Source organism: Sceloporus occidentalis, unplaced genomic scaffold (assembly GCF_023333645.1).
Source record: "Sceloporus occidentalis isolate IW3139 unplaced genomic scaffold, rSceOcc1.0.p SCAF_84, whole genome shotgun sequence".
In the NCBI taxonomy this organism is placed as follows: Eukaryota; Metazoa; Chordata; class Lepidosauria; order Squamata; family Phrynosomatidae; genus Sceloporus; species Sceloporus occidentalis.
This window is the reverse complement of record NW_028317064.1, coordinates 2174292-2186343: the sequence shown is the minus strand read 5'-3', so window position 1 is coordinate 2186343 and position 12052 is coordinate 2174292. Positions and strand designations below refer to the sequence as shown.

Genomic DNA, 12052 nt, shown 5'->3' with positions numbered 1-12052 from the left:
TATCGGGGCGTTAATCACCCAACATGCAAAAGAACAAGCGCACGCAGCATGCTTATCGCTACAAAGGGACGCGCTTTCACCCCTCCCCCCGCCGTCCTTTTATGTTTGCCGAAACCCCTTTTGACTTTCCCCCTAGTCACGTTTCAAACCGGAGGCCATTTCAGAACCTGGCACATTCTTTCGAGGTTTGGGGAGGCAAAACCACCTACTCATTACTATATTATTTCAGCAAAATATATATTCCTTTTACGGTTTTACTAGTTAAAAGAAAAAAAACCCTTTTCTGCTGAGATTCTACAAAATTAAAATGGTATTAGCAAGCAAGTTACAGGGGTGGGGGAGGGGAGGGGGTTATATGACGCTTCTGTGCCGCCGATTACGGGGGGGGGGGTAAGATATTACTAAAGCCATTAGATGTTTCTACTGTCCTGCCCAGGGAGCCGAATAACGATCCCGAGGGCTTGTTAATCGATCATAGCCGCATACTCCACGCCGATGCCTATCCGTGGCCGCGTGCCGGTAGTAGCGGCACCCTGTTGTACCGCGCCACTGCTTGAGTTTAATTGAAATTCGCCGCTGCTGCCAACCCGATCGCTGCTTCGGAGGAAACTAAGTTTTGTGTTTACGTAAAGTGGAAATAATTTTCTTCCGCCGCATTCCCATGATTTTTTTATCAAAAAAAATTATATATATTTGGGGGGGGGGATTTCTCCAATTACTTACTCACGTTATATTATCCCCCCCCCCAATGTCTGTTGACACTTTAATCGCTTCTGCGTTTTCTTTAAAAAAATAAGGTATTTAGCGCAATATTCGTGGCAGACATATTTTGTGCGTATAAGTGAGAAATATATATATATATAAAAAATTTTTAAAAAAAGGTTGAATATGAATAAAAAAAATGACAAGGGGGTGAAATAAAACAGTGAAATGTGCTAAATTAATATTAAAAATATAGATTTTTTTTTCTGTTATAAAATCTCTAAATTTCATTTGATGTTTTTTTAATGCAGGTTACTGGGGTTATAACATGGGACTTGTGTGTCTCATTTAGCTCCTCCCCTTTACTCAAACCAGGAAGTGGTAGCAGGAAGCAGACTTTACACTTCCTGTATATTCTCAGTGCCACGCCCCCTGTTCTCTTTGTGATTGGCTGATGCTACTCTTTTGCATTTAATGGGAGTTTAGGTGATTGATTGGAATGCGAGTGCTTTTGGTTCATGAAAGTTAACTAAAGAAGGTTTTGTCTGCGCAGAAAATACCATTAAGGAATGACGTGCATTTTTAGAGAGAGCCTGCATGTTTAAATTCCTTCACTGTATTAGCCTCTACCACTTCTGCTGGGTGGCTGTTCCACATATCCACCCCTCTCTCAGTAAAGTAAAACGTTCTCACGCTACATCTAAACGTCTGTCCCTCTAGTTTTATATAATGGCCTCTTGTTCAAACATTTCTCCTCCTTTGAAATAAGTTTCCCTCGTGTACTGTGCTATATATAATATATATATATATATATATATAATGCGTGTGTGTGTGTGTGTATATATATATATATATATATGTATATATATATATGTGTGTAGCACAGTACAAGAGGGACGCTTATTATGTATATACTGTGTATATATATATATATGTATATACTGTGTATGTATATATATATATATATATATATATATATATATATATATATATATACCGTATATCTATATCACAGCACAGGAGGGAAGCTTTATATATATATATAATGTGTGTGTGTGTATATATATATATATATATGTATGTATATATATGTATATACTGTATATGTATGTATGTATGTGTATATATATATGTATATATATATATATATATATATATATCCACTACAGGTGATGTGGGTCATTGCCTCTATAGGCAGCCCCATTCAGAGATAATGTTTGCCCGTTCACCAAAGCGGGATACAAGCAGTTGATTCTTAATTTAGCAGCTCATTTCACATTTCGGATCATTACGTTCATTAAAGAAAAACAAAGTTTTGTGCGTGGATGGGGAGGGGGAGACCAACTACTCATTCATATTAAAATAATCTGTTAGAACGTCTTAATAGAAATGCAACGGAACCAGTAAAACCAGTCACTCCATCCTGCTTAACCAGCAAGGTATGTGCTCAGATCATTTGAAAGCATTCAAACTATTAAAGGGGGAGAGTTTAAATAACAGAATAAAGGAAGTGTGCGATAACGCGGGGATAACGAGCTCAATTACCCATCTTCTAATAGAGCTCAATTACGTTAGTAAATAACTCGTTAACTAGTAGAAACTGGAATGGATAAACTGCAAAAAAACTTTTTTTCTTTCCTTTTTCTTTTGAAAAGGGATAAAAGCAGTATTCAGGACCACGGACAGCTCCCGGTTTGTCCTCTGAATTAAAGAGGAACTCTCATCATAGTTTTTTAATCACTGGTAAAAGATTAAAAAAAATACGTTTTTAAAAATATTGTGAGTTTTTTGCATGATATAAGGTTTTGAGGAAGCTGCATATTGGCCGCTGGCATGAGTTGTCGCTCTGACCCCTTATCATACTGTCTTATGGCAAACGATAGAATGGCTCAGTCTTAATCACCCAGCTGGAAACTGTGACTAATGAAAGTCTATGGAACGGACTTCATTAGCATTGCCATAAAGATAAAGCTAGGTGTGGTGTTTTAGCAGGGAATGTCCAATAATGCAACGCAGGACATGAAGGCTCTGCCGGCAGACCAGTCAGCCCTGGTACTTTAAGGCCAACAGCTGCCTAATGACATCATCGCGGCCCGATGACTGGATATGACATGAAGCAGGTCACGTGTGGCCAGGCACATCCAGCCACTGGCCACACACTACAGCACAGCCAGAGCGGCACGCCGGTTCTGTATGGAGTGATGTCAGGCAGTCCGGCTCTGACCCGGAGAGTTAGATCCCGTTATATGAATCCTCAGTATTTGGTTTATTATGATGTCATACTATCATCATACAGATACACTGGTTTCCAACCAAACATGCAAAACGCTGACATACATTTCATTTTTCTTAACACCTATAGAGCAAAAAAAACCCAAAAACCATAGAATTTACAGAGCTGCGAGACATAAAACGAGGTTCAAAAGATAGAAATAGCACCGAATCGGACGGGCAGGCTCTATTTGGGAGAAACAAAATATGTTTTACGAGGGAAATAATGATTGCGTTTTATCAAAGTTTAGTTTTGGGGAATAATCTGTCATTTTGACAAAAGCCTGAAGACGCGTCCCTATCTCACATAACAGAGAGTTATCGGCGGCAGGGAATGTCACTGCGCGGAAAATAAAGTATTAAATACAATTATTAACGGGGCCACAAAAGAGCGAGCGCCGAAACACTATTTTCCTTAAGTGGAGCCGGGGTTTGTGGCAAAGCGTGGCAAAACTAACATAATGATGTTTCTGTTTCGTTATTTCAACAAATTGTATTTTTTTTCTCCCCAGTTCTGCAGAGTGAATGAGTACATAGAATGGTGCTTACGGAATAAAACAGAATAAAATCCCCTTTAAGTTATCTCTGTCTGTCAAGTTGCTGATTGTAGTTTATTGGTGCGTGCGGCTTTTGCAAGGGTGAAGGGAGTGAACTTCAGAAGAGGAAATGCGTAAGGAACAGCCTCCCAGCAGAGGTGGTAGAGGCTAATATAGTGAGGGAATGTAAACATGCATGGGACGGGCATACGGCTCCTGGATCTAAGACGAGACCAACGACTGACTAAGGTCAGCAGGAAAAACGGCCGGTTGGGTCTGATCTGCCAACAATTCTATGTTTCTTATGTATTGCAGCACAGAGAGAACAGAAATAAAAAGTTATAGAAAGTAGAAGAAAAGTTAGTATTAATCACACTGGGGGAAAATGTACATAAATACGCATTTCCCAAATCTAGAGATCTTCCAAGGGTGCCAAATAATCACATTGAGCGCTTGGTAATCAATCAAACTCGGATACGGCTCGTCCGATGATTAGAGATGATTCTTGGCGCCCTGTGCTACCGCCCCGATCTTCAAGCGGGGATCCAGCAGAGGCGGCAATGACACCAAAGGAATCGTATATTCAACATACTGTCTGCGGCAACATCTATGGTTATTATTATTATTAATAATTCACATTTACCGTGTGTTGTGTTCAGTTTCAATATAACCCCTTAAATCCTTATCTGTGCAGAAGGAAAAAATAGTAGTAATAATAATAATAATAAACAGTAATACAAATAATAAATCATAAAAAAATAATAAAAATAGTAATAATAATAATATACTAATACTAATAAACAATAATAAAATAAAAGAAATCATAACAAAATAATAAATCATAAAGTAATAATAATAAAAATAATACATAAAATAATAATAAAAATAAATTCTTATTACAAATTATTATTATTTTTATTGTTATTATTTACAATAAAACATTTTTTTAAATACATATTTAATAATTACATATTGCACCTATTAAAGCCCATTTACAAAAAAAGTAATTTTTACTACTTTGAAATACAAGAATAAAATATGTTATATACAAAGGCCCTCGCTACCTGCTGCTTTCACTTTATTTTATTAGACGCAGGGTCACAACATATCACCCTTAATGCCCCGTTCTTTTTATTTTATTAAAGAGTTCTTTGACAATAGTAGAGATTTCAGCTGATGGAAATTTCAACCTTTTGCTAATAAGTAGCAGCATGGATTATTAAGAGGCTCAAATCTCTCCGATTTCTGACACTGTTCACCTTTTCCCGCTGTCACTGTCTTCGGAAACGTATGTATTAGAGAAAAAAATTAATTATTTTATTAAGTCTTGATTGAAGGGTTTTATGGCGAGAAGGAAATAGCTATTCCTGACTTCTGCTGTGCAGCACCGTTAAACATATTGTTACTTTATAAATATGTATCTACAGTAAATGGACAGGTCACACACAAGACTCCCACGTTCAAAAGTTTGGGGTCAATGAACACAATGTGCCATTGGAACACAGGAGTGATGGGAGTGATAAGGGGCCATTGGAACACAGGAGTGATGGGAGTGATAAAGGGCCATTGGAACACAGGAGTGATGGGAGTGATAAAGGGCCGTTGGAACACAGGAGTGATGGGAGTGATAAAGGGCCATTGGAACAACGGAGTGATGGGAGTGATAAAGGGCCGTTGGAACACAGGAGTGATGGGAGGGATAAAGAGCCATTGGAACACAGGAGTGATGGGAGTGATAAAGGGCCACTGGAACACAGGAGTGATGGAAGTGATAAAGGGCCATTGGAACACAGGAGTGATGGAAGTGATAAAGGGCCATTGGAACACAGGAGTGATGGAAGTGATAAAGGGCCACTGGAACACAGGAGTGATGGGAGTGATAAAGGGCCATTGGAACACAGGAGTGATGGAAGTGATAAAGGGCCACTGGAACACAGGAGTGATGGAAGTGATGGAAGTGATAAAGGGCCACTGGAACACAGGAGTGATAGGAGTGATAAAGGGCCCGTTGGAACACAGGAGTGATGGGAGTGATAAAGGGCCGTTGGAACACAGGAGTGATGGGAGTGATAAAGGGCCCGTTGGAACGCAGGAGTGATGGGAGGGATAAAGGGCCATCGGAACACAGGAGTGATGGGAGTGATAAAGGTGCATTGGAACACAGGAGTGATGGGAGTGATAAAGGGCCACTGGAACACAGGAGTGATAGGAGTGATAAAGGGTCCGTTGGAACACAGGAGTGATGGGAGTGATAAAGGGCCTCTGTGCGGTTATGAAGAGATTCCATTAAAAATCAGCCGTTTCCAGCTACAATAACCATTTACAACATTAACCCCGTCTGCGCTGGATTTTTTAAATGGACAAAATTGGATTTTCTTTAAAGTTTCCCTGCCGGCGGGATCGCCTGTCCTCCGTAGCGGGTCTGGCTATGTAATAATACGACCCTAGTCTATGGTACATTTGATCAAGCAGGATAATCCACTGGAAGCACATTGGTAGTCTTCATAGGGCTAACCCCCCCCCCCCTAGGTTTTCGGCTTCACTTTTAGAACATACGCAGCCCAATTACAGCTTTAACCCTTCACAACCCAAGTACTCTTTTATACCTATATGCAACTTCTACTGTATAATAGCTATGTTTTCTTAATTAATAAAAAGCAATAATTCATTAAGATGAACCTGTCACATTATTTTGCTCCGGGGGACAAACAGCTGCCAACGATGTAGAAAATAAAAATACTTTTAGACAGATATTATAGCGTTATTATTATTTAAAATAAAAAGAATTCTGCTGCTTAGCAACAAGCAGCAAACTGATAATTTCATTCTCTGGCTCTCAAGTGCTACGGGAATCATTACCTACCCAATATTATTCTTTCTCCTAGTACTTGATGCACGGCATCTGCAGAGAAGGTATTATAAAATATATTCTCATTTAAAATAGAATTAGAATCTGACGGCAGATCAGGCCCATTCGGCCCCATCTATTCTGCCTGGTTTTCTCATAGAAAGACTCAAACCTTAATCAGTTGTTGGTCTTAGATTCAGGAGCCATATGCTTATCCCATGCATGTTTTAATTCCCTTACTCTATTAACTTTTACTATTTCTGCTGGGAGGCCGTTCCACTTATCTACCAACCATGAGCATAACTAGAAACCACGGGGCTCTGATGTGAAAATCCCACCCCCCCGGCCCCTCAACTTCAACAGCTAGTCTGTGCCTTTTTGCTCCTTGCCCTCCTCCTTCCAACATAATGATGCCCACGTAGTCTGAATGGAACGGAGGGGGCCTTGACAGGGATGCAGAGCAGGGCTAGGTCAGGGGGTCAAAGAAAGTTCAGTGGGGAGGGGGAGGAAGTGAAAGGGGGTATATAAGGACAGGGCTTAAGGGGGTTCGGGGCTTTTTGTTGTCCCACCCTCGCTCCCTTTATTTTGTGATGTTTCACGTGGTTGTGTGACCTTGTTTACTAATTTTCTTTGTTTTGCTTCAGGATCTTGTCACAGCCGGGGGGCGGTAGCTTGCCAGGTTGCCGGGGGGTGTTATGTGGTTATTGCCACTGGTGTTCAAGGTCGGTGGGAGGTTCCTGGCTGGGCGGTTGCTGGAACCTCAGGTGGGGGAGGGGCATCATGGTATGCCCTCCCATAAGGTGATGCTTACGGTTCGGCCCCGGTTGGTCCTGGCAAGCTTGCGGGTGTTTATGGTATTTTGGGTCATCGCCGTGTTAATGCACCTTTTTATGTTTACAGGTTGCGTGGCAATGACGTTTAATAAATCGGCTGTGGCCTTTATTCATCCCACATGTGGTGTCTGTGTTTTATTGGGGGGTGTTATCTAGGACGACCTAGCCCGAGAGTCGAGGCTACCCCTGTCAAACATATGTAAACACACACTTACTCATACTCACTAACACACACACTCCATCTCATCCCACTTACACATCCATGCTCACACACACACAAGTACACATTCATGCTCACACACACACAAGTACACATTCATGCTCACACACACACAAAAGTACACATTCATGCTCACACACACACACACAAAAGTACACATCCATGCTTATATATATGTATATATATATATATATATATATATATATATACACACACACACATACACACACACATATACATACATCCCATCTTCCGCCCGTGCCAGTTCAAAATAGTTTAGAAAGGGCCCTCCAACCTGGATCGGTGCGGTTTTATATCAGTACGAGAAGACGGGAAGAAGGGGTTGCAGGGGTCCTAGCTGCGACCGCTGGGACCCCTGTAGTTATGCCAGTGTTACCAACATCTGCAGAAATGAAGCCTGGGAAATAATTACTAATAAAGGATGTACCCCTCCTCCAATGTTTCATAGAGAAGTATCATGTTTGCTCGTGATATGTATGGTTCAAACAATAAATACATTCCGACATGTTATATCAAATGCATGATGCTGTTAGCATGCCAGTGAAAATACTGAATGATAAATTATATCTGATGATGTCATCAGGTTACACCTTAAAGAATATCTAAGGTTCTCTAAAATTTTGCACGTCACCTAAACACTGTAACACTTATGTATGAGCACAACCGGTCTCAGATACGTAAATAAATAAATACATTTTTTTAAAAAATCATAGAAGGGACTTAGAAGGGCCGTAGTTGGAAATAGACAGTGCTACCGTTAGGCTCCTCTACTTAGCGTTCCCTAAAAACATATTGCTTTATGTCGTGTGCCTAATCTAAGGGAAATCAGGCACTGAATACAATGTACTTTGATTCTTTATAGCAATGAAGTCCATTCCTCCATAGACTTTCATTAGTCAGTGTGTCCAGCTGAGTGATTAAGACCGAGCCATTCTATTATTTTCCATAAAACAGTATGATAAGGAGTCGGAGTGTTTGTCTAGTAGACTTGGCTCAGATAACAGAGCGAGAACTCATACAATGCAGCTGCCTGAAGACATAACTGTTTTAAAAAAAAAAAAAGATGATGAGTTCTCTTTTAATAGTACACTTTGTTTATGACGCTATAATACATATTAGAGGAGAAAATCCAAAAAACACAAAAATACAAAAAAAAACTAGAATACTATAGTTTTTTAAAACTATAAAATAATAAAAAAAAAACAATAATATTATGACATATATGTGACATGATAGATAGATAGATAGATAGATAGATAGACAGATATGATGCACAGGTTAAACAGCACGCGTGGTACTCTACATGTTAATGTAAATAAGGACAGTACGTACCATATACTTATAATGGATTCTACAAACCTCAATAGAATGCATTTGGCAAAAAAGCAGAAAATTATTTTTGTTAACGTGAATTGTAAAAGATGGAAGTCGGCTGCATGGGAATCATTACTATAAAGAGTAATAAAACATTAACCGGGACTTTGACTTCAGAGCCTTCCATGAAAGATGAAAGGCATTCTTTTGATGTGAAACAAAGGCTTACCTCGACCAATTTGTTGGCGTGCTCACGGAACACCTGGGCATATTCCTTCACCTCTTTTTCATTACCGCTCTTCGCTGCCTCAATAAGAACCAGCAGGGGGACATTAGTCTCCAGGAAGGAGTCAGAAATATGGTCCATCACCGCCTTCCGAAGCTGTAAAACAAGGTTACAAAATGAGAACATTCTCTGCTTAATGGAAAAAGTATTTAACATATAGATTAGCAAAACGAAACTGTTTAGATTAGAACTTCTGGAACAGTTTTTATTAGCGCAGACTTTTCATTATACCGTTAAGTGCTATCAAAAGATAAGAGGTAGAGCGATATAGGGAAATATTTATGACTAGTCTGTACCTAAATGGATACAGAATACACAGAGCTTGAATACAAGTCCCTCAAAGTTTCCTGGCTACAATTATGGCAGGGAGGTCGGCCTGCTGGCTAAAGCCTGAAATAATTTTATTTATGAAACATGCCACATCGGGCAAATTCAGCCGTCAGCGGCGATTGGGTCATCAAAGTGCCAGGGCCACCTGACTTTGTCAGTATCTCTGATTTACTGAGCACTTGACCAATTCTTGGTCAATTAATGTCCACCTGATCTGTCAACTGGATTTTGCGGAGTTTGATCCTTTATTCAACACAATTGCTAACTTGACTCAACGTCTTCCATTGTAACCTTTCCCAATTCAACCGAGTTGGCCTTAATCACTGGAATCAACTACCAACTTGTTCCAACACAAACCTTAATGGGTAGACAAGTTTAATTCAAAGTTTGATTATACTTTGAGCATTTTGGGGTCTCATCTAAACTCTGTAACCAGAGGCTACTTAGAGACTCTTAAAAATAAACCTCACATTGGAAAGCAACAATGGCGCAGGATTTAAAAATTGAGCTAGAATGAGCATTCATGCCCATCTAGTTCTCACACTTGGAAAATGTTACAGCACTGACTTGTACATAAAATTAAAAGCCAATGTTGGCTGGTCATGAGAACCTAACCTGTTACTGTACTTAGAAAACGCCATGTCAGCAGAAGGGACCGTAGTCTCCTGAAATCTTGACTTTTATCCATGATTAAAGGTATCACATCGGCAAAAAGTATACTGGCATTTGTCTTCTCCATTGGCTAACAAGGTGTACCTTCTCTCGTATTACTGCGCATGCATCTTAAAGGTTGCAGTGTAGACAGCTGACACATCTCCAGGTCGTCATTAGACTTGTGTTTTCGTGCCGAACTTTTTAAATTTAAAGAAAAAACAATGTGCGCAATACGAAAATCTTGGTTAATTTGTCCCCTCGCCGCGGCAGCCATTTTAACTACACTAAGAAGAGGAGAAGCTCATCCTTTTAATTCAACTTCTACGCGTTTAGTTCTTGTTTCCATGGCAACCAGAAGGATGAAGGGGATTCTCTGAAAACAAAAATGTTGGACAAGTTTCGTCAGAACCGAAGACGGAGGCGGACGAATTTCGTTGAAAACGTAGAATTTTTTCCCCCCGAAAACGAACACAAATTTTTCGCCAGCGCCCAAGTCTAGTCCTCATGCTATTGCTACGGTTGTAATAAAGTAAAATATTTGTAATCATTGGAACCCACAAAACCCTCTCTTTCTTTTTCTAGATGTTGCATTTATGTGTCACTCCCAGGGCCGGACTGTGGATGATTAGGTGGCCCTGGCACTTTAAAGCTAGTGGCCACCAAACCACTTGACCGCTCATTCGTTCTTACACTCACAGAGTGGCGGGATGAGTAAGTATGTGGCTCTAATGGCCACCAGCCCGCCAAGCATCTGCCCAGTGAGCCAGACGGCCGTTCCCGCACCGCTCAGTCCCCTTTCTGCAATGAATTCTTTTGGCTTCAATTAAATACAAGATGGCAATACGAGTGATCATTTTCCAAAATGATGATAATAAATAATAATCACAAATAAATAAGTCGTTAACGAGCACTTCCCCGTTATCATTAGCTGTCCTCGAGTAGATAAAGTAAATTAAACAATTTTGGCTTTGGTTCCTTAGACTGTAAAACATCATAACATTCTATTCAGTCCCCTCATTTCCACCTCACTCCTAAAGGGTGTTAATTTGGGGGCTTTGGCACATTTTCGTTGTAAACGATATATTTTTTGTTCAGTATTGTGGCCAAGTCTTTCTACGGCTAGGTTTTTTTTTTTTTGTAGCGAAAATAGAAAAATTTAGAACGCCTACCCAAAACTTTTACAAATATTGACATAAGTCCGCAACATGCCGTCCCGGATAAAAGAGCGTTCCTAAACCCAGATCATATACTTAGAACTCGATAACTCAAAAGGGGTCCTTTTTTTTTTTTTAACCCCTTAAGGACAATGGGCGGTCCCTGAACCCATTGAAAACAATGCATTTTTGAGCCCGTACATGTACGGGCTTTGTCATTAAGGGGTTAATACGTGTGTTTGCTAAGATTGCCAGGACACATTTGTATTAATGAGCGAGATTAAGCCCAACCATGGCTCTCAGCGATAGAATTAACAGACACATCCAAAATGTATTCTTAATGAGAAACTACAAACCTTTGAAGATTAAGCACCTGTTCTACCGCCAGAAACAGATGCTCGGGGGGGGGTGGAATATTACTAAGAATGATGGTAGAAATTTCCCGACTTCCTTAAACATAAACAAAAATCAATGTCAAACTTTTTCCAGAGTTTGTTCCGAGAACGCAAACATCATTGAACTCCTAAACAAAGCCTTCGCCTCGCGCATGGCTGTGGGTTCTCGATCAATCGGGGAACGCAGCCCAAGGTGCTGCTGCTCTCTTTAAACTTCTGAAAACGACCAAAGCACTCGCGCTTCTTACTTTATTGGAAAATGTTGGGTGGCCAACGCCGGTGGTTGGATGCGCAAGTTAATTATGATTAAAAATTTAAGTTTTTTTCTTTGCTTTTTTATTTTCTTAGTATAAACCTCAAGACGTTTGGAAGCCAAGACAGAGTCAACTGGAAAGTCTGGTATGAAGATTTGGAAATAGCAACCTGCTGTAAAGTCGCAAACCAGTCCTTAGCCATATGCCTAATTGCCTATCCCAGGGGCGTCCAAC

The 12052-nt window shown here is 40.1% G+C and overlaps 1 protein-coding gene across 5 annotated transcripts in view; it reads right to left on the bottom strand.

Moving 5' to 3' along the window:
• LOC149285097 (catenin alpha-2) overlaps positions 1 to 12052 on the bottom strand; it is a 581118-nt gene that overhangs the window by 159945 nt on the left and 409121 nt on the right. For all 5 annotated transcript variants that reach the window (XM_089495822.1, XM_089495823.1, XM_089495824.1 and 2 more), the window contains one exon: positions 8975 to 9127. In XM_089495822.1, coding sequence (XP_089351948.1) covers positions 8975 to 9127 — 153 coding nt within the window. The remainder of the gene's footprint in view (positions 1 to 8974; positions 9128 to 12052) is intronic.